This window comes from Vicugna pacos, chromosome 11 (assembly GCF_048564905.1).
Source record: "Vicugna pacos chromosome 11, VicPac4, whole genome shotgun sequence".
NCBI lineage: Eukaryota > Metazoa > Chordata > Mammalia > Artiodactyla > Camelidae > Vicugna > Vicugna pacos.
The window spans coordinates 59,364,845-59,388,774 of NC_132997.1; the positions used below are offsets into that span (position 1 = coordinate 59,364,845).

A 23,930-nucleotide genomic window follows, 5' to 3' on the forward strand; every position below is an offset into this window, starting at 1 on the left:
GAGCTGTGGAAAGCGTGCTAGCAGCCAGAGAGCCTCAGCCACAACCTCCCGCTGTCTTGACACGTATTACTGGAAAGTGTCGGTGAAGGAACGCAGCACCTGGAGCCAGCCATGGGGTGGCCCTTCATTCAGTCTAGCTTTCTTTCTGTGCCTATTGTGCCGCCATCCTAGCTTCATCCTCATTACTTAGCAGTCAGAGCTTTCTGCAATCCATATCACCAAGCGCAAACTAACCGTTCATTTTTTCCTCCTCTTTGCTTCCAAATGTGTTAACCTAGATGGTGGTGAATAGAACAACAGAGGTATATATATATATATACATGTACATATAATCTGTATCTGCATCATTTTCCCATTACTTAGTGCTACTGCCTCATTTCTTTCCCTTCTTCTTTGCATTGCCTTCTGTAGGCTAGATACCTGCTTTATACCCCCCCGCCCCCGAAGTAGCATGTGCCAGAGAAGATAGTAGTTTGATTACCAGGGCTTTCTGCAGCTGAACCTGGTGTTTGAAAGGAAGTATGAGGAATCCTCGAAACTGAAGGGTATTGCAATAGCATTACGTGAGATGAAGCGCTTTGACACTTTAGAAACTTCTCAGGTATACCTAAAGCTGCAGACAACCCTGTCATTCTACTTATCTAGAATTGATTCTCCAGAGTTCTGCATGACACTTACCCTCAGTGGTGTCAGCAAAACCAAAGTTACCTCGGAAGGGTACCCGTATGACCCACCCTTCACCAGAGTCAGTGAGACAGCTAGCATGGCTGAGAAGCTCGCTCACAATTTAGAAATGCATCTAGTTCCTATAAGGTTTAAATTTTGGGGGACTAAGTGAATCGCTGCATGTTTTTAGCATTTTTTAAGGAAGTAAAATGACCTTGGTGTGAATAATCCGGAAAAATGTGTTACTGAATAGGCATTTGCTAATAAAGAGACCAACTTGTGGATTCTTTATAAAACACAATCCCCATTATTCGAGACCAATTGTAATCGTACTTCTTCCCCGCAAATTGCTTTTGTCATTAAAATTGGCTTTTCCTATTGGTTAATTTGACTCTATATTGAATATATAATATTAGTTAAATTTTGACAGAGTTTCAGTGGACAGTTCTACCATCAGCGATAAAACAGTGGCACTAATCGAACTTTCTATGAGCTACAAGCTATTTCTTGCCACCCCTATTTTAACGTTTTGAAACGTTGGCTTCTGTACAGCTCTGCTATTGGATTACTAAAATTGCTCTGTTTCCACCCTTGGTTCCTTCCTGGCTACTCCCCTGCCTGTGAGTATGGCATCTATTTGAAATCCTATGAGCAATTGGCACTAATAGAAAGAAACCTAGTACAGAATGGAACGTGGACCTCAGCATATTTTGCTTCCTCGTTTTTATTCGGGCGGGGTTATGGTATTAACATGTCAGACGAAGGGCCGGCAGGAATCAGTTGACTGTCTGCTGTGTTTTCTTTACAGAGTGGCTTCACTCCGCTCCACATAGCTGCTCACTATGGAAACATCAATGTGGCCACGTTGCTGTTAAACCGAGCGGCTGCCGTGGACTTCACCGCCCGGGTAAGAGCGCTGCAGTCAGATGTGCCCATGAGGCATCTGAAATGATCCTGAACCCTCCTTCCCCAACATGAGGGGGGAGTCGAGACAGATGACCCCCCCAGGGGTCCTTCCAGGCAGTGGAAGCTGTGATTTTTCTACTCATCCTAGTGCATTTTTTTTGCTTTTATCCAGATATGACTGTTTATTAGCAGGAAAAAAAAAACCCAAGATCGGGGTGGGGAGTAGGGGTGGTTGATAATTATATAAGTGAATATATTTCAAAATGTGACGTAAGTCACCATGACTGGAAACGACAAGCTGTTCCCCAGGGTGAAATTTCTGAGACTGTTAGATGTGGGTCAGAGGGCACTTGCAGGGTCTTGATCTTACAGGTGGGAATGAGCCAGGATGTCTGGATAAGGCCCAAACTTCAGAACCTAAATAATAGAAGCCATATTTTGCTTTTATCTTCTGTCCTTTACAAGCGTTCGGAATGGGTAGCGAGATCCTGTACCCTGAGCAAGCTCATATTCATGGAGGAAGGAATCACTGTATCGTGTATACCCTGGACAGCAACTCAGACATGCAGAATAATGCTGCTCTGAATGTAAAAACCTGTCTAGTGCTGGCTTGATCATCAGAAACAGAATCATCAGACATAGAAACAAAGTAGAAATCAGAATGGAGTGGCTAAATGTGTAGACTCAGGATTCAGACTCTCTGGGTTCAAATTTTGGCTTTACTTTTCTGTGTCCATCAGTTTCCCTATGGATAAGATGAAATAATATGAATTATGAAGTTAAATAATAATAATAGCTACGTGCCCTCATTGGGTCGCTGTGAGAATTAGGAGAGAGCATACACAGAGCACTTGGTACAGTGTCTGACACGTCACCATCACTGTCACCAGCAGCAGCGCTGTGATTTTGAGCGTAGCTTTTGAAGTGTTAGTTTTACTAAAACCTCACTTATTGGGGGAGAAATGCCAATTGGCCAGATAGGGAGAATGGGTATAAGCTTAGTACCAGCAGTAGCTGGAGCAGCAGTAAAAGTAGTACCATCTTTGAAGCAGATGCTGAGCTGAGCACTGTTGTTCTCATATCAAGAAAAGTATTATCCTTGTTTTACAGAAGGGTAAGCCAAGGCTTAGAGATAACAGGTAGCTGGTCCAACTATATTCAGTACCTTGTAGTAGCCTACGATGGAAAAGAGCGTGACAAGGAACAACAACAAAACAACAACAACCGCCAAGTAGCTGTTCGGGACCACAGAGCTAATAAATTAGAAAAGGCAGAATTGCAGCCCCACAGCTCTTAACCCCTCCAGTATTCAGTCTCCCTCGGGTGACTCTAGGGATTCATTCTTCTTTTCCTTCTGATAATTCATTGGTTCAGTAAAAATTAATAAGAGCTCAGACTGTACTAATATAAAAGCTATTTCCTATCCTATTGTCATCAGCCTGCTAAAAGCCTTTATCAGTTTAAATGAGGCAGCTCATGTCACTCTAGAGCTATGTTCTTGCCGCATTAACAGCATCCTTGGGTTTCAGCTCCACGGCAGACCCGAAGCCCAGTATGACATTTGGAAGGACAAAGTTAAGCACTTCTTTAAATCATGTATAAACAGGGCATGCTGATGCGAAAACTGAAGCTCGTATCTGTAAGCACATTCTTTTGGCTTTATTTCTGTAATTCACAGTATAATGAAAACCTCATTAAGTCACATCTTCTAATTAGGACATTTGGAAAATTCATGTCAGGGTAGTGTTTGAAGTTGGTCTTTGTGCCATTGTTCAGAAATTTCCTGATGCTACTGAAAATAAAAAGATTGGGGCAAGTGTTTAAGCAATTTAAGAGGAAAAATTACGGTGTTTTCAGACTCCTTTAAGCAATTCCAAAGCATCCATTTACATTAAAACAATGACTGTGGCAATTATAAATTATGCTAATTTATCGATTAAAGATCAGTGGAGACCTCAGACCTGCACTGTTAACCTTGTCTGAATTACCCTGAGTGATTAAAAGTAAGCACATTGTGCTTTTGTTTAAAATATATTAAAATTCAGACTTTCTGCTGATTCAGAAAAGCATCTTCTCTAGTCACTCCTAATTAATGAGGCCGAATAGCACTGTGAGCTGAAGGCTGTGGTGGGATTTGATTATATGTACTAGGTGGATGGCACCGTTGCTTACTGCCGACAACCCACGTTTCCCTCTGCAGTTGGTGACGAGGGGCTTGCTGTGGGATGTCTGAGTAGTACTGGTCTTCACAAAGAGCTGAAGCTGAGGCAACTGCTAGTTGCCTCTTGAAACCCATTGTAGTTTCCAAATCTCTAGTATTTATTAGGTAATAATCGAGCCTCTCACCTTTTGTACTACGGAGGCCTCTCCCTTCTCAAGTTGAGTGGGGTCTCCCCAGGTCAGACTTCGCTCAAGAATGTAGCAGAAATAGAAGGTGAGAGTGAGACGCCCTGAACACAGATGGGAGCGGATTTTACCTGGTCAGACAAGAAAGGAAAATTCGTTAAGCCACAGTTGCTAAGAACTGGCTGCCGATGATCACCATAAATTGTGTGAGCCAGGAGCTGGGCTGAGATAGAGGTATTGATTAGAAAGTTAAAGTTAAAAAACAACCACAGCAACCTTTGTCTTTCTGGGGGTGGTGATTTCTGTTTCCAGGCTGTGCAGATTGTTGAAAAAAGGCAGATACACTCTTGTAGTTCTCTGTTGGCTGAGGGCAGGACCTAAAGAATGGCTCCCTGCTGGCCAAGAAAGCTGGGGATAGGAGAATGGATGAACCTTCTTTCTGGAATCATTTCCTGCACGTAGTCCGTGTGCATTTCCAAAGCAGATACGAGGCAAAGCCAAATGCATTGTGATTAAAGGGAGTACACAATAGAACAGATTGCTTTCTTTGCTTCTTTGTAGCACTGGCTAATTTATGCAGCAAGAAAGCAGATCCTAGCCAGTGAATGTATACCCCCGGGTAGCAGTGATGGTAACCGATTTATAGCATACTTATCTTTTTCTTTATGAACACCTTTCCTTAGATTTTTAGTCTAATGTGCATTTTGATTTTTGTACTGTACTTTTGCTATATATATGTTAAGATACCCATCTGACATCTTCAATATTTCCGTTTGGACTATCCCCGAAGACCTGTTCAGCCTCATGGGTCTGCTGCAGGCAGTTAATAGAATAGCTGCTGAATCCTGCAGTGCAGCGTCAGCACGCTCCATTCTCGAAATTGAGTGCTGAGACGGCATTGACACCGGCTGAATTTATGCGTGACCCTTGCCCTCTTAGCAAATCACCCTCGCTCTCTTGGGGAAGAGAACATAAGTAAGGCACGCCAGAACTGCTACTGATTATCACTCCAGTGAGGAGCATTTATGCACTAGAGTAAGTAAAGGCCAAATTATATTATTGGATGCCTGCAAAATTATTTTATTGACTGAAGAAGATAGGTTAATACTTTGCTGGCTAAGAGTTTTTTCATCAAATATAAGGGACCACGTAACTTAATCTTCACTCTTGTCGTTGGCCTTTCTCTTGTAAATTATTATTTAACTTCCCATTTGGGGAAGATAACTGAATAAAATGTCCTTCTCCTGGTCTTGTTACGTAGTGCTTTTTGGTTTTGATATCTGAAGGAGTTAGGAGTGCTATGCCTCATGTGTTTCTAAAAGGATTTCAGGTGCTTTACAGATTAAAATACACAAAGTAAGACATGCAAGGATGAAACAGAAAAAGTAAATGTTACCAGGCAGCTGCGAAGAACTAGTAAATACAATTGGAGAATAACGTTAGGCCTCAAGTGCTTTGATTTATGTAGTAAAGAGGCGAGCACGGATTATATGGTTTTCACTTTGTGACAAAGGAAATCTTGCAGTTATCTGTAGAGACAGTTTGTAAGTGTGTGAAATAACTCAAATATGAACCCTTCTATTAAGAACAGTGAGTTTCATAGCTGATAATAGCTTTAATAGCTACGTTTCAAAAGGTTCAGTTCTTCCTGCCCCATACTGCGTGAACCTCCATCTGTGAAGGCATCCTGCCCAGGGAGGCTGAGAGGCTGTGGCCCAGGGTCTTAGCTGGACGACGTTCTGATTGTGTGTGATAGAACTTGGCATCTGTGTCGCAGGTCAGTGACTAGTCAACATGTCCAGTTGGACTGCCTTTCCCAAATATCAGATGTTTTGAAAAAGTTTTAGTAGGCGCTGGGCCATATTTGGAACTAATTAAGTCATAAGAAAGGTTACTTTATTTAAAATATTTTCATTTTTGGTTAAAGTGAAAGCAGTGTTTTTAGATAGTTGAACTGCTAAACCTGTTGATGGATAAAGAAGTGTCAGATTTTACTTTCAGCCGAGATAAAAGGCCAACGTGGTTCAGCACACACATTAGCAAAACGGTGTCCGTGGATAAACCTTATGTGGAGATTTCCTATCTCAGTTAAATTCAATTTAGCAAATATTGAAGAGCTTCTACTACAAGCTAGACCTGGAGGTTCAGACTCAAGTAACCTACTGTCCTTACACTACTGATTTGTTTAGGCCCCAAAATGCTCAACCATACGCCGCAGTCTCTCCCTGAATTCCCCAAAGCACAACTAAGCCCTGGCTATAATGCCCAACAGGGCGTTTCTAAAAACTTAAGGGTTGATGAAGGGAGTTCAGAACAGAAAGACGGAGTAAAGGACCAGTTCCGGGTAACACCGTCTCCAAAGTCCAAAGGCCGTGACCCCTTCCTTGGGAGACCACTTGTCTGAGGCCACTGGGTTGGAGAGTCCGTCTCACTTTCCCCCAGTGAGAACTTTTCACTGCATCTCTCCTAGCCAGAGCCCAGACCCCTTCACCTAGCCTCTGGGCTCAGTGAGAGGGGAAACCCTATTTCCTCAACACCTGGGCTCTCTTAATTCAGTAGCCACTAACTAGCAGGTACTAACTTTAAACTAAATTAAGTTGAATTAAATGTAAATGTGTATTCCTCATTCCCAGGAACCACACTGCAGGTGCTCAGTAGCCACATGTGGCCGATGGCCAGTGTATTAATGCAATACATGTAACATCTACACCATCACAGAAGGTTCTTTGGAACAAAGCTGAGACCCCATCAGTCTCAGGCCTCCCTCCCTTCCATGTCACAATTACCTCTAAATAGAACTCTCCCCAAAGAAAGGAGAGCAGAGGCTCCTCTTTAAATTGGAGCCATTTTACTCCTACTCGACTTGCCCCTTTGGGCTCCTACAGCAGATTTTTGCCTTTCCCATTACATAACAGAGACTGCCACCACCATCACCACCACCACCAATAAAACAAATCTTCCAAAGAGGAATAAAGATGCTACTGGAAACTTTAACATAGTAATTCCTCCCCAGTTCCTCCCCAGTTCACTCCATGGAGAGCTCAGAAATTCAGAAATGGAGAGAAGTCTTAACAGTGGTCTCCAATGGCCACAGTTACTTAACTTGCATAAGCTTCAGTTTTTTAATCTGTGTTAGGATGCTTGTATCCTATTCCTCAAAGACTCTTTCTCTGACCCCCTAAAATGGGTTGCTACCCTCCCCACCACACTGTGTGTCCATTGTGCCCTCTTCCTCTCCCATGGTTGGCGTTGGAAATTAATTATATGGTAGTGTGTGTCTTGCAGTAGGACAGTGACTTCTGTCACATTTTTATAAGAGTCTAGGGCTTCTGGAAACTCTACCATGGTTTGGGTGGTGATGCCATTACAAATTTGTTTTTAAAATATATTTTCCCTGCATTATATAATTCATTTAAAAAATATACTACAATAAAGCAAAAGAAAGGAAACAAAAAACATCTAAAACAGTCCTATTTTTTAAACATTTAGATGTCCATCTTTATAAAGACCAAACACAAATACTCACATTCATTTTTAATGATACGTACTTTCAAATACAGAATACGTTTGATTATTCTCCTAGGATAGGCTGAACAGCATAAGAGACAGTTTTCTTGGGTTATATAAACCTCCTTCAGAATGGAGATGGAGATTTGGAAGCATTTGGCAAAGGAATGTGAGTTACGGGAAAGCCACTGTGCGGCTACTGCATTAACCCTATTCTTGTTGCCGTGGCGATATTAACGTCTCAGGAAGAACAAAACCAGTAAGCAAGCGGAGGGCAGGATGGTGGGGGATAGACCCTTTATAGAGAATGGCTCTAAGCACGCTGTGCAATCTCGTTCCTGTCTTCTCCATTTAATTTCCAGCATGCCAAGTCAGAGGAGAATCTCCTATATAATTTTTCAAAGGAATATGTTTATGTTAAACCCATTAGTACATTTGAGCTTACTAACATCATACTGTGTGGTATGGATCTGCATCGTTCTCGTCTGAAGAGGTGAGGTTTCTAAGCTGCTTCAGCATGGGGTGACAGGGGTTCTCAGATACATGCTGGAGCCCTGGCTCTCGTCCTGGCTGTATCGTCAGCTACTGGTGTGGTCCAGGGCAGCCTCTTCAACATGGAGGCTGCAGTTTTCTTATCAGCCAGATGAGAGATCAGTCAACCACAAGCCCTTCCCTTCTGCCCAACCACCTGGTCTGACAGCAATGGAGGCCTTCAGCTTCCCTTCCTCTTTCACAGTAGAGAGAAGGTATATTACAGGATCAAAGCCACCAGCATGACAGTCAGACTGCTGTAGTTCGACACTGGCACTGCAGCGTACCTTGTATGCTCCTGGGCACGTTATTTATACTTCAGCTTTATCATCTGTAAAATGGGTCCAATAATGGTACATGAGGCATAGCATCATTGTGATTGAACAAAATAATCCATATAAACTGCTTAGCCCAGGGGCCAGGGTCCTAGCCACGTTTGTGTTGGTGGTAGTGACCAGTGCTTTCTTCTGGGAGGACACCCGTCATGGTGAGACACATGCACCTGTCAAGCATGACACATGTCAAGCAAGTGGTATCATGACAACTCTCTGGAGTACTTCCGGAGCTAGTCAGAAATGGTGCTTCCCAGAATGCTGGAGTTACATTGTATGCATCCGTCCTTGTCAGCATGAGAAGGTCAGCCTTTACAAAGCTATTAACATGACATCGTTTGAGACAGTAAGAATGCCAATAAAAAATCATAGAAATTGGAAGCTACACATTTCCCTTTGTTTCACATTCCCCCTTGAATATATGTCCTGCTTCCTGCAGTGCTGCTCCAGAACTGTTGCTCTGAGAACATTTTTAAATGACCCGAATAAACACTATTTTGAAATTCTGTGAAGTAAAGTTCTATTAAGGTAGGAGTTGGCAGAGCTCACTTTATTCATTCGCACTTTAAAAGAGAATTATTCATTATCTGTGCAATTTTCGTTTTCTCCAGCAAGTGCAAATAGCATTGGAGGGCTACTGCGCCCCCTGCTGAACGTTCACAACCTTGTTCATACTGACTGTAGTCAGAAGGTGTATTTGGATCAGCTCAGAGGCACCCTGGTCCCCTCCTGGGCACCGCAGGTTCTTCTATGAGAAAATCTTGTGCTTCTTCCTCTGGTGGTTTGAAGAAAATACAGGAAGGGCAAAGGGACACCTAGAGGGAACAGTTTAGGACTTTGCAGAACCAAAACGTTGCAAAGAGGTGAACTGGGGATACAATTTATTGGCATTCTCCCAAATCAAAGCAATAGGCTCCAAGGTAGGTGATCAGCATGAACTAGCATAGTTGGAAAAAACAAAAAATTGAAAAGCTAAGCTGTGATGGACATAAAGGAATTAGAATCAGCCCCAAGAAATGGAGACTGAGATCCATTTGCACATGTGAAGTGAGGCTGGAGATGAATGGTGAGTTGAACCTAGGGGGAAGGGACTCCCTGAACCCCAAGCTGGGCTGAGAGCACTGGCCTTGGTTCTGCAGGAGGAGGGGAGTAATTGCAGGTTTTTTTGTTTGTTTGTGAGATATAACTGACATGTAACATTGTGTACATTTGAGGTGTACAGTGTGTTGGTTTGGTACATTTATATATTGCAATAAGATGACTGTAATTGAGTTAGCTAATAGCTCTAACATGTCACATAATTGTCATTTCTTTTTTGTGGTGAAAACAGTTAAGATCCGGTCTCTTAGCAACTTTGAAGTTGATAATACAGTATTGTTGACTGTAATCACTATGCTGTGCATTAGATCTCCAGAACTGATTTATCTACTATTTCCAGTTTGTACCCTTAAACAACATCTCCCCAATTCACCCTCCGCCTCAGCCCCTGGTAACCACCATTCTACTCTCTGTTTTCACAAGTCATTGCAGGTTTTTTTTTTAATGAATTATAGTCAGTTCACAATGTTGTGTCAACTCCTGGTGCACAGCATAATGTTTCAGTCATACATATACATAGATATATTCTTTTTCATGTTCTTTTTCATTATACTTTACTACAAGATATTGAATATAGTTCCCTGTGCTACACAGTAGAAACGAGTTGTTTATGTATTTTATATATAGTAGTTAGTATCTGCAAATCTCAAACTCCCAACTTATCCCTTCCCACCCCCTTTCCCCAGTAACCATAGGATTGTTACTAAGTCTGCTGGTCTGTTTCTGTTTTGTAGATGAGTTCATAGTTCCCTTTTTTCTTTTTTAGATTCCACATATGAGTGGTATCGTATGATATTTTTCTTTCTCTTTCTGGCTTACTTCACTTAGAATGACGATCTCTAGGTCCATCCATGTTGCTGCAAATGGCATTATTTCATTCATTTTCATGGCTGAGTAGTATTCCATTGTATAAATATACCACAGCTTCTTTATCCAGTCATCTGTCAATGGACATTTAGGTTGTTTCCATATTTTGGCTATTGTGTGTAATCATTGCAAATCTTTAAATGGAGAAGTGGAATGATGACTGTCATGTCACGGGAAAGGGCCAGGATGGCTAAACCTCCTTCAGACATGGGACAGTCACACACTAATACACTGTCCTAGACTGAATGCCGGTGGTGCCCGCTCTGAGCATCTCTTTACAGCTGAGAGATGGAGAGATGGGATGTCTGAGGATGGGGGAGAAGGGCCCAGCAATCTGTGCTCTGGCCAGGACTGCTGCTCAGAGCATCAAGCTTCCCCCAGTGATGCACCCCTGACAGTGCTTGGAGATCCTTTGAGCTCTGATTACTGAAACTTGGAAATATGAGGTGGAAAAAAACTTACTTAGAATTCAAACTTTAGGTAATTGTTTTCATTTATTACTAGGTACTATAATAGTTTCCTATACAGTATTTCATGTATTCCTCACAGCCATCCTGTGAGGTGTGGGTATGAGTTACACCATACACCAGGAAGCAAGAAGTTAAATAACTTGTGTTTGAGTTCAACCATACAGCTTCAAGGTGGTGGAGCTTGAGGTACGAACAGGAAAGCAAGTAAGCAAAGTAAAGTACAACAATAAGGATAATAAAGCGCAGTAAACTACACTCAGACTGTGTAGTTCGTAATATTCTAACATCAGAGGCAGTGTGTTCTGGGCTTTGGACTTAATCCAGGGTCGTCCTAGGAAAACCAGATCTGACAGCAGCCTCGTTTGTACCAGCTGGCTGTTTGTCCTCTGCCTGCACCAGTTGCAAAATGAAATAAATACATTTTAAAAAAAGATTTTAAAGGGTTTTTTAAAATTTACTAAGAAATCCCATTACACATTTAAGAACATTTTAATTGAAATAGTAGCAAACCTAAAAACTGACCAATCATCAAATTAATTCTTAAAGATAAGGCATTCACATTTCCACTGTATGTTATTTAGTATCTCCATCAGTTCTGCATTTTTGAATCCCTAATGATCATGCTTTGAAATGGACTCTTGATACTTAGAAACAATGGCTTTATGACATAAAGGTATGATATACATTTTCTGGTAAGACATACAAGGCAGTGAGTCCCTCTGAGTTTGAAAATTAAAAGCCATTTTTTGTAGCCTCCGAGGGCCTTGCAGCCAGCGTGTCCCAGCAGCTGGCCAACAGCTTCGCATTTCCCTGAATGGGGATTCAGTGCATCGGGGTAGGGGTCTAATGGTCTGCTTTTCACAAGGGCCTCAGCTTGTTCTTCTGACGGAGCGCATTAGGAAACACTGACTACCGCCATGCTATGAAAACCTTTCTGTCTATAAACTGTCCAAAGTGGAGTCACAGAAACCTCAGTAACTCTTTTGCTTATAACAACTATCTGTGTTTATAACCTCTTAATAATATAACCTTAAATTTACAGTTTATACAATACTTGTACGTACAATGCGTCATTTGAGGCCTACGAGAATAGACATTTTGGGGGGTGGGGAGAAGATAATTAGGTTTGTTTGTTTGTTTGTGTGTTTGTTTACTTAATGGCGGTCCTGAGGATTGAACCCAGGACCTTGTGCATGCTAGGCGTGCGCTCTACCCCTGAGCTATACCCTCCCCTTAAGAACAGACATTTTTACAGATGAGAAATGAGATCCCAAGAAGTTCTTTGTCCCAGATCCTACTGAGAGTAAGTTGGAAGAACAAGGATTTGAACCCTGACCATCTAACTCATTTTTTATGCCTCAGTCCTTGACCATCAGCCCACAGCAGCAGTGCCCAGGTGGGAGCTGAGGGTGGGATGCTGGCCCTGGGGTAGCTGTGGTCTTCATGGTCCCTGGAAAAGCAGCTCCTTCTCCTTAGAACAAGTGCACTGCACGCAGACAAGGCAATTTGCACTAGACTGGATTTTTTTCCTCTTCAAGCCATCTTTCTTTAGAAACTGCAAAGACATTGTTTTCATTTTTTGACATGTTTGAAACTTGAGCAAGAATCCAGTTTATCAGAAGGCCAAATGAGGGGAAGGAAACTTGAGAAACAGTTTCAAGTTAACTGACATCTCCAAAAACAGCAAAGTGATTTACTTTCAGGAGGGGGACAAAAAAATGTATTCATCACAGAAATTTAGTTCCACATGTATCAGAAATTATATGAATGTGGAAAATTTATAGCTGTAAAACCCCTAATATTTTTGTTTTTAAGAAATTTTTCTGGTGGAGTGTCAGAAAATTTTTTTAATTGAAGTTATGCATTCATTAGAAACATTGCAGAGAATCTAATATCATTAGACTAAATCATTTTAAATAATTCAGCATTTTAAAAACAACTTTCTTGAATGTATAGAAAGTAACTTATTACTTTATAATTGGATTTTTAATGCCCCTTTTGGTTCAATGACTATATGTCTCTCTACACAGATAATTCCAGCTGGGAGGGCTTTCTTTAGTGTAACACAGATAGCAGGCTTCTTTTAATTCAGAACTAATCATGACATCTTTAAAGAAATGTGAAAGCCATGAGTTCTTATTTAAAATGACAGAGTTGAAACCGCCACTCTCTCAGACACTGAATGTTTTTACAGCTGTGAGATACACTGTTTCCTCATGGCTGGAAATCATCTGCAGGCAGCATTTTCATAGAGACTGCTGTTTGGGTTCAGAACTAGAGCAGGGGTTGGCCCAGGTTGGAAGAGACTCGCTACCTGGATGTGTTTTGTCCTATATGTCCGCTGGAAGGAGCCAGCACAGCTTTCAGAACCTGACAACTCGGATTCAGATCCCAGCCCCGGCATTTTCTAGCCATGGGACCCGCAGCGCCTTTCAGCTTCTCTCTGCTCCCCTCCTTTCAGCTTCCCCTGTGAATCTGGGTTAATAGCATTTACTTCATGGGTTGTTGTGGAGGTTAAATGAGCTGGTATCTGTCTCATTGGGCCTGTGCAAAGGAAGAGGCTAATAACTGGTATGGTAGAGGCTTTTTCTTCTTTTCATTTCAATGAAATAACATTCATTCTCATGTAAAATGAAATTACTTGGTCTAGATTAGTAAGTATAACTTTTTTAGCAGAACTTTTTTTTTCATTATTACAGGATCAAAAAGTATTTACTATTTTGATCCTCAGTGGTCAACAATTTCTCATTGTTGATGGAATTATGGAAACCCTGAAATGGGTACTGAAATAAAAATATGTGGAAAGCTGATACTGAATACCCATTATGGGTACTATCAAAAAAAAAAAAAAGAAGGAAGGAAGGAAGAAGGGAAATAACAGGTGTTGGCAAGGACATGGAGAAATTTGAACCCTTGTGCTCTGTGAGGAAGTGAAATGATGTAGCTACTATGGAAAAGAGCAGGGTTTCCTGAAAAGGTTAGATACAAAGTTACCATACAACCCAGCAATTCCATTCCTGGAGATTATGTGTGTACGTGTGTGTGTGTACACACACACACACGTACACACACTTAAGTGTATATAATGCACATACATACATACACGCACAAAAAAGAATTGAAAACAGAATCTCAAAGAAATATTCGTATACCCACGTTCATAGCTGCATTACTCACAACAGGCAAAAACGTGGAAGCAATCCAAGTGCGATTGGCAGATGAGTGAGTAAACAAAATGTTGCATATATGTATGTGCAATGAAATAGTATTGGGCCTTTAGAAGGTAGGAAATTCTGACCCGTGCTGCAACATGGATGAATCTGGAGGATGATATGCTGAGTGAAATAAGCCAGTCACCAAAAGACATAGTGTGTCATCCCATGTAAACGAGGTTACTAGAGTAGTCACACGTACAGAGACAGTAGAATGGTGGTGGCCAGGGGGTGGGGAGATACGTAATGAGTAGAGTACAGAGTTTCAGTGTTGCAGGATGGAAAGAGGTTGGCTACAGGACAATCTGAATGTGTTTTACTTAACTGTACACTTACAAAGGGTTAAGGTTATATATATTTTACTACAATTAATTTTTTTCCATTAAAGCATATATTGCAGATGTAAAGATAGCTCCCAAACCCAGTGAGCTATAGCACCCAGTGATGCAAAGGCAGAGGAGGAGGTTGAGGGGAGAGGTCCAAGCCCGGCTTCGGCCCCAGTTGTCCTGTACCTCTGGTGACAGCTTGGACTGTGTGTGTGGTGGAGGGTGTGGGAGAGGAGGTGTGGGGTATTTACTTGCAAAATGCTCCATCTTACCCCACTGCTAAATCACCTACAGAGCTGGAGGGAGACCTGGCAGTGCCTTATCTGCATTGTTGATGAACCATCCTCTTATTAATCCAAGTGGAAGCTTCTGACAGTACTAACTATACACAGCCTCCTATTATCCTTAGGAGAAAATAAATACGTCACTTGAGTTTTTTCTGAGCAGAACATATCCAGACACTCAGAGCATGATTTCACAACAAACATCAAATCCAAGCATTTGCTGCTGCTTCCTGGGGAGCCTGGCTCTATCAGGCGTCTAATCCGGTGGGCGTTTGGTGGGTTTCTCTGGGAAGGGAGCGAGGTTAAGGAAATGTCAGTGACATCTGTATCCTCGGTGTCAGTCTCAGCAAGGCCGTGTGGACTTAATCTCCTTATCCGGAAAGCACAGAGAGAGGCACGTTGGCATAGGATAAGCGAGCAGTTAGTAAAACTGGAAAAGAGGAAAAGACTTTGTCCAAAAAGTCTATTTCATTTTGACGCAGGAAAACGGATGTGGGGCGTGAGGAGGGCCGAATGTGGGGCGTGAGGGGCGCCAAGTCCCAGGTCTCGATTGAGCCACTGGGACGTGCCCCACCGAGTGTGGGTCCTTGGCTTCGCGCAGGAAAGAATTCAAGTGCGAGCCACCGTTGAGTAAAGGTAGATTTATTTACAGAGATACATCCTGCATAGAGTGTAAGGCAAGAGAAAGGCAAGGAAAGAGGTGTGGGAATTGGGTACTCAGGTTAAAGTAAAAGTAGGTACACACTCCGTAGACAGAGTGCGGGCCGACTTCAAAGAGGAGGGAGCTGAAAGGGCTGCTAGGCGTGGTCATGTCACTTTTTATGGTCTCAGTAACTTCACGTGCCTACAGGTGGGATCAATCCAATTGCCCTGGGGAAGGGGCTGAGATTCCCAGAAATTGGGCCACTCACTGCCCACTCTTTGGCCTTTTGCGGTTAGCCTTGGGGCTGTCATGGCCCCTGTGGGCATGTTATTTGATTGCTGTTACAATGAGCATATAATGAAGCTCAAGGTCTATTAGAAGTCAAACTTTTTAATCCTCAAGGCCAACTAGGAGGTGAATCTTCCACCATTATTCCTTGAGTGGCTGTGGCCTGCCCCCTTCCCTCCTGTCTCAATTTCATTAGAGCCTGATGAAGTGAGAGGAAAAGGGACTTCTACTAATAATGGTGGTCATCCTAATGATGATGGCCATAGTATAAGAGAAGTTTCTGAGTTTATTTATACTTGTCTTATTAATAATAGGCCATCCGAGGTTGAATTTTGTTGTTGTTAGAAAACCCTTACTTAGGTATGGGACTGTGAAGGCTAGGGTCTTACCTTGTATTCCACTGTTTGAAATATTCCTGAGTATATGCTAGAAATCTTGAATTCTTATCATTAAAGAATCATTTGCTTGCATGTGTTGTATAGATTTCTTAAGTATTAAAAGTCAGGCATTCTCATGAAAAGAAAGGAGGTACTGATATTTACTACAATGTGGATGCACCTTGAAAACATGCTCAGTGAGAGAAGCTGGACCCAAAAGGCCACATAGTGTATGATTCCTTTTCTATGAAATGTCCAGTTTCGGCAAATCCACAGAGACAGAAAGTAGATTAGTGGTTGCCAAGGGGTCAGGGGTTAGAGAAGAATGGAAAGCGACTGCTTAATGATATGGAGTTTATTATGATGATTGTTAAAGAAACACAATTCAACTGAGTAAATGTAAAGATCTAATTGGCTTTATTCAATGACTATTCATGAATCAGGCAGCATTCCATCCAGCAAACAGAAAGGAGCTCTGAGGAGCTACACAAAATGGAAGATTTTATAAGCAGAAGGTGGGGGTGGAAAAAAGACGTTTCTAGCAAACAGTGAGTGGATTATTTCAGGCAAGGTCACCTTCCTTTGGGGGAAGGGAAGGGTCTCTCAGGCAGATGACCTCGCTAGTGCTGACCAGGTAATTCCAGATTGACAGGTTAAAAGTCACATTCCTGGGAGAGGCTGAAACCACAATTAGGTTATGTATTAAGTCTTGGTGGGGCTTAGCACGAGTGATTCTGTTCAGAGCCTGCTATTTCTTTTTTTAGCTGGAGGATGAAAATGTTCTAAGTAGATACCGTGGTTGCACAACTTTGTGAATATACTAAAACCCACAGAATTGCACACTTTAAAATGATCAATTTTATGGTATGTGAATTATATCTTAGTAAACCTATTATAAAAGTAAAGTTTCAGAGAAGACTTGCAGGTGCTAGGGAGGAAGGAATTTTCCTCTCCCCTTCTAGGTTCTGCTGTCTGGTCTAAGAATTAAATGGACATGAGACAGATTAACAGGAGAAAAAGTAAACAAGTTTAATAACACCTATACATGGAAGAGACCCAGGAAAACTGAGTCACTTGCCCAAATGGGCACAGTCCTCACCTTAAATACCATCTTAAGACGAAAGAGGAAGCTGGGAGTAGTGGTTTGTGACTGCAGAGGGGAGGAAGGCAATTTACATGGAAATGAAAAAGCAAATGTTTGGTAAACAAATGTTTGCTGGGCCAGGGAGAGTAAATAGGACACAGAGTGGACTCTGATCTCCAGGCCCTGCTGAGTTTTCCCCTACCACATCTAGCCATATTCTTTTCAGATATCTCTTGTGATGGCTCTATTCCAGGAACAGGCAGTCTATCTAAATTCTTTTGGACAGTTTGGGAGTTGGTCAAAGGTTCCTCCTGAGTTTTTTGGGCCTTGATTGTTTTCAGCTTGAAATCTGCATGCCAAAGAGACACATTTTTGGGGTGGCAAATTTTATTCCCCAACAGAATGGAAAAAAAACCCAAAACATTTACAGGAAAAAATGTGTTTTTATACTCTCAAAGAAATTAAAGGGAACAGAAATTCAATACTGTTTTTTCTACATTGTATCAAAATCTGTATGACTTTTAAATATTTATCAAACATTTATTGAGTACTTGCTCTGTGGAGATTAGCAGATATGACCTTGGAGAAGAAAAAAAAAAGGCTTTTGCCTCTACTCTCTTTGGTTTAGTTGCTGAGGTTCTGCCAATTAAATGAACAAAAGACAGATGAACAAGAGAAAGGTTTGTGTATGCCTGTGGAAGTCTTCATAGAAAGGAAGTGAAGACCCAAGAAGCAATTAAACCCTGGATGCTTATATACCATTTTAACAATGGGTGATAAATTTGTGGGAAAGTGACAAGATGGAGGAAAGGGGGTTTGGGCTTCCAGGGGTGGTAAATCATGAGAAGGTAAGTATCTGAAGGGGGAAACTAATGAAAGAAAAGGGGAATTTAGTAAGCTTTGTTATGCAGGTTAAACTTAAGCCCTCAGAGACATTCTCCTCTTCCTGGCAAGGGAGAGGAGACACCTTTACAAAGGGAAATTTATGCCCTGTTTTTAGACAGAGGAGCATAACAAAGAGCTCAAAACAATCATTATGCCAAAGTGGCATATTTTGGGGTGGCATGCTCTGATCTTCAGCTGCTCCTCTCAGAAACTAAAAGCCTTTTCAAAAGGCACATGTCTGTGCGGTGAACAAGGATGCTGGTAAGCCTTGCTTGAGTGTCTTTTCAGTGCTTTCCCTAGGAACCATTTACTAATTATTTTTCTGTTGATCTTTACACCAGGGGTAGGGATGCAGTATAAGAGGACAGAATGAGAAAATATACAAATCTTTAAAGGTGTATGTTTTAAATGTAAGTCATTACCACACTGAAATCTTCATCTTCTGACATCTTGTTTTGCCACTTTGAATTTTTTTAAGCATAGTAGCAATTTAGAGGTAAAAATGACTACAAATGGGAAGAATTAGCAGAAGATATCAGATTCCCTCTCAACATTTAATTATTTTAGAATTTATGTTCAGTTGAGACCATATCAAGAAACTAAAAGAGTCATCGTCTTTCATTATCTGGAAGATTGTGAGTGACACCATTCACTTACTCTTTCACTTCGTGATAACCTCCCCTGACATTTTGTTTAAAAAAGAGAAAGATGAGGGGTTGGAGGAGATTGGTAATCAGCTGCCCTGTATGTATTTAGATGGAATGAAAAGCCTGCCGTTTATCACAGTAAGGCAGCAAATGGCCCTGATTTTGCTTTGGGGAGTTGCAGAAATGATCTTGCTTCGGTGATTATTTCGTGAAGGAACTTGCGGCCACGTCGTTGGGTTTTTGAGAACTGAGAGGGAAGAAATAGGTAAGCAGTCCCACGATTTCCCAGCAGAGGTAGCTGTTTCTTCCAGGTCCATGTTTTCAAAAGTATGGCACTGAGGTGTTTCCAGCGTGTTCCATCACATAGCAACTTATGTACCGCAGGTATGGGTGGTGCTGTCAGCCACAGCTCCCCTTGCTCTCTGTCACTACTCGCCTCAGCCGCGGACTTTCTGAAGTTTCACAGACTTAGCTGTGCTAAGCCCACACTTCTACCCCTTGGCGTCCATCCTAAGAACTGCCAAGTTTAGCACCTTCGTAGACGTCACCAGTTATTTCAGGTCTGCATGTCTTTTCTACCCAAACTATTTCATCATGTCTTTGTGAGATGTGGTGTTTCATAAATTCTTTTTTTTAATTATTTATTTTTGTATAGGGTAAGTAGTTAGGTTCATTTATTATGTATTTATTCAATGGTGGTACTGGCTATTGAACCCAGGACCTCATGCGTGCTAAACATGCGCTCTGCCACTTGAGCTATACCCTCCTCCCCTCTGTTTCATACATTCTTAAATGTCTACATGATAAGAAATAAAGAATACTAATAAGTGACACTTTTGTGGTGTTGACTTAATGCCAAGTGCCATTCTTAAGACTCTATGCTAATTAACTCATTGAATGCTCATGATAATTCTATAATAAAGATAGTGGTATTGGCCCAACTTTGCAGATACAGAGAAATGGAATAAACTTGCCTAAGGTTATGCAGCTGGTGTAGAGCAGGCCTGGAATTTGAACCTAAGCACTCTGGCTCCAGAATGTTAGCCCTTAACTACCGCACGGCCTGCCCACAGTGCACTCTGTGCCTTGGTAGCTGCTCCAGAAGTGCCCTGAGAGGAAGAACTGGTCATGTTTGTACTGCTTAGAAGTGCAGGGGCAGCATGGTCCAGTCTAACAAGAGAACTATGAACTTTGAAGTGAAATGATAGCAGCTTTGTGACCTTTGGCAAGTGGTTGGCATTTGTTTGAGTTTTAGTGTCCTCATCTGTAACATAAAGCAAAAAAATCTGATAGTACCACTTACTAAGGTTGTTGAGTGGGTTAAATGAGGTAAGAGAGATGGGATACCTGTGTTCCCTTTCATTTCAACATGAGTTATCTCATCTCTCCTCTTGGCAGCCCCGTGATGGAGGCCCTAGAGGTATTATGTCCATTACACGGATGAGAATGTAAGTTCATAGAGGATAAGGCGCATTCCAAGTGTCATCATCAGCAAGTTGGGTGTGGAGGAGTGAGAATTAGGGCCTGGGCTTCTCGTTCCCAATGACATGTGCTGGCTCACTAGACCTACACTGAGAAATGGGATTAAAATAAGTTGGAACCAGGATAGAATTCCCCAGCCCCTAAACTCATTATTAAAAATCATCTAAGCCAGTTTTATAGTTTAAGAAACACAGTAGAAAAAGTGCGCAGTTTGCACGTACGAGGTCCTGGGTTCAATCCTCAGTACTTCCATTTAAAAAAAACACAGTAAAAGTCTTTATTTCTGGTGTTAAAGAATCTTACTCTAAACAGTGATCATTGTATAATATATCATTTAACCAATATGACATATAGTATTGTCTGGAAGTGTGATGAATTGTAAAGGAATCTATTGAATTTGTAGAATTCCTGAGAGAGCTCAGCTTGTTCTGGGTGATTTGCTTTTTTTCCAAAAGTGGAAGGCAAAACCTATTCTTCTAAATTGAGATTTTTTTTTTTTAACTCTGCAACTTCAGTGATTGGTGCCTTTGAGAAGTGTAGGTTATAGATGAAGTCTTACTGGAAAATCAAGATGGAAGGAAATTAACATAGAAGGAAAAAGTGCTAGAAATCACAGTACAGTGAGAATGAAATCCGCACATTAGGGGATACAGCAGTGATTCATGTTGTTTTATTAAATACTTAATTAGGTTATGGGCCCAGAAATTTGTGAGAATTAAGCCTGCTGAGTACTGTAATTTTGTTCAGTCAAAATTCTGAATACTTATCCAAATCCTGTTAGTGTTTTGTATAAAGATTTTTACAGTTCTGTTCCTTCATTGCTGTTTGTAACATGTATATGTGAATAGATGTGATTACTTTTTTGTCTTTTTCTACCATCTTCCCAAAAGGATTGAGGAGAAGTACCACCCAGAGAAAGGAAGGCATTGGTTTATTATATGTACACTTTCAGTTTTTTGGAGTGAATAATTGTTGCATTGATTAGTTTGATGGAAAAGTTAAGTAAGACACAGTTGTGCTCTTACAGAGGAAAACAGTGATTTTTAAATAAGCCCAAAGAGCTTAGTGAAATGGAAGGGGTGATGCCTGGGAATTGGGAAATCTAGAGTCTTGACCAGGCCTCCAGCTTTGTGACTCCAGGCAAATCACTTGACCTCTCTAGTCTCTTTCTTATCTATAGAATAAGTGATTAGACTGAATATACAAAATTAGAGTACTGTTTGCATTTGTTCGCACTAAATTGAGGTCAGCCTCAAAACTCTAGGCTGAATGTGTTTTGTTTTTCTTTTTATTATTGAAGTATAATCAGTTTACAATATGTCAGTTATTTCTGGTGTACAGCATAATGTTTCAGTCATATGTGTACATACCTATATTTGTTTTCATATTCTTTTTCATTATAGTTTACTACAAGATATTGTATATAGTTCCCTGTGCTATACAGTAGAAACTTGTTTATCTTTTTTAATATAGTGGTTAAGATTCGCAAATCTTGGACTCCCAATTGAATGTGTTTTATGCAAGTTTTAATTCAGGTTTCTTCTTAGAAACCATACTTAATTTTCTACATTAATGGGGAAAATTAGTAATATATATTTACCTTGACGATATCTCCAGGCTTCACAGGTTCCTTCACAGTTCAAATATTAGGAGAGTTAATGAGCAGGGAAAACCTCTCTGTGGCCATCAGAGTGAAGAAGGCACCTGTTGGAAGATGAGACAGAGATGGGGGGTGGTGCAAAAATGGGCAATATTGAAAAAGAAATACAGCCATGTTTTCACAGTATATTGTATAAATGTACACAGAAATTTTAAGAAAAGCGTGAAGAAGCAAAAAAATCATCTATAATCCCACCATCGAGAGGTACATTACTAACATTTGGGTCAGTATCTCTACAGCCTTCTTAGACTGTGTATGTATCTTATACATAAATATACATACATAAATATATAGAAATAAGAGTATCATTTTCACGCTGTTCTATGTCTTACTTGTTAATCTAATAGTATATCATATTTCCTGTGTTCTTACTACAGTCCACCTTCAAATGTATCACTGTCCATATAGTGCAAAAGTCTGATCATAGGATAATTCTAATTCTTTCCTCCCATCTTTGGCATAAAATACGCATTTTACTTTTGTTTATATTATAAACCCACAATTCATTGTTAACTGCTTTTGCTTTAGACAGTCCGTTATCTTTGGTATCCACGTTCATTTTTGCCATCTCTAGTCTCATTTGACAGGGGTTTATTTTCAGTATTTAAAGATGCCACTTTGTTTTCTGCATTGCATAATTTTTTTTAACATTTTTTATTGATTTATAATCATTTTACAATGTTGTGCATTGTATAATTTTGATGCTGAAATTACTGTCTTTATTTTCTGTATGAAATAGGTCGATTTTCCCTCTGGCTCCTTTCAAGGTTTTTCCTTTTTCTTTCATTTTCAGCCATTGGACTGATGTGTCCAGTTGTGGAGTCTACTTGTTTGTTGTTTGTCTTGCTTGGTGTCCTCCAAGCTTCTTGGACGTGTCATTTAACATACTTCATGACTTTGAGATAATTCTTGACCGTGATCTCTTCAGATATTTCTCCTGCCCTATTTTCTCTCATCTCCTCATGAGACTCCAATCAGCGGTTTCATATCATCCCACAGCTCTTGGGTGCTCTGTTCGTTCTTTCCACTCTTCTTTTTCCTTTGTGTTTCAGCTTGCATTCCTGAGGGAAAAAAGATTTTTATTGGTTAACTGAGGATTCTAAATATAAATGTCCCCTTGAGTGGTCCAAAGGCCCCACTTTCAATTTGACTTGCTCCTAATGGGCAGGAGCCTCCCCATCACCGCGAATCCAGAAGTATGCGTTTCGTTCAGAAGCTCCGCTGGGCTGGACGGAGGTGATAGGCAGCAGTCTTTAGGCAGAGCCCTGATGATCCCTGACTGAAAATACCACATCCCTCACCCCATCCCCACCCCTAGTCTAGAAAACTGAATTCTGACGCTAATTCTGCCTCTAATTAGCTGTCTCTTAATTTACAAATTACCGACCAGTTCTACTCCTCTGCTTATTATCTGTCAAATTGGATTAATGATATGGATCTTAAGTATATTGTTATGGAGGTAAAATGAAATTACATAAGTAATTTACAACACTTTTTTAACTGCTGTATAAATATAAAGTATTCCTCTAGGAGGGTCAGAGAAGTGTAGAAAAATGGAGGAGTTTGAGCTTCAAGGCACCCTTTTGACATCTCCACATCATTGTATGAGAGTACATGAATATGGAAGAGAGCAAAATTAGAAATGGAGCTCTTTCTCACACTAAAATTAGCCTACTTGTGATAAAGGTTAATTAGGTCCTTCTCCTCCGGACAAGGGCACATTTTTAGAGGGGAATAGCACGTAAGCCCTGACTCACCCTGGGGAGCGATGAGGTCTTCGCATCATTCCCCACTCTGGGCTGAGTGAGCTCTGCCGTTAGACTGTGCTTCCTTTAGACCTAACCTGACTCTCCATCTGCTGTCTCAGGTCTGGGATTCATCTGCGGTGCTGCTTGGGTCATTTACATACTTGTAGTCAGACAGTGGAGACAAGCAAGACCATCAAAAAGTCATCGGGAAGTTTATTTCCTTCTGCCAGCTTTCATTCACACCCAAAACCCGTCGGCACCAGAGGGGCCCAAAGCATATACGATGCACAGCCTGCAGTGTTCCTTCCTCTCTCATAGCCTGTCACACACAGCTCATGCCTTCAGCCACAAGCTGTTAGGTCTAGGGCAGAGGGCAAAACGACCGCCCACCAGCCAGATGCAGCCCACCAGCTGTTTTTGTAAATAAAGTTTTATTGGAACACAACCGCTCCCCTTTCTGTACCTGCTGTATGTGGCTGCTTTATCACTACAAAAGTAGCACTGACGAGTTGCAGTAGAGATTGTGTGGCCTGCAAAGCCAGAAATATTTGATACCTGGCCCTTTGCTGAA

At 41.2% G+C, this 23,930-nt stretch overlaps 1 protein-coding gene across 11 annotated transcripts in view; it reads left to right on the top strand.

Annotated features, from left to right (window-relative positions):
- ANK3 (ankyrin 3) overlaps positions 1-23,930 on the top strand; it is a 591,977-nt gene that overhangs the window by 397,340 nt on the left and 170,707 nt on the right. For all 11 annotated transcript variants that reach the window (XM_072971465.1, XM_072971466.1, XM_072971472.1 and 8 more), the window contains one exon: positions 1,475-1,573. In XM_072971465.1, the coding sequence (XP_072827566.1) occupies positions 1,475-1,573 (99 nt within the window). The remainder of the gene's footprint in view (positions 1-1,474; positions 1,574-23,930) is intronic.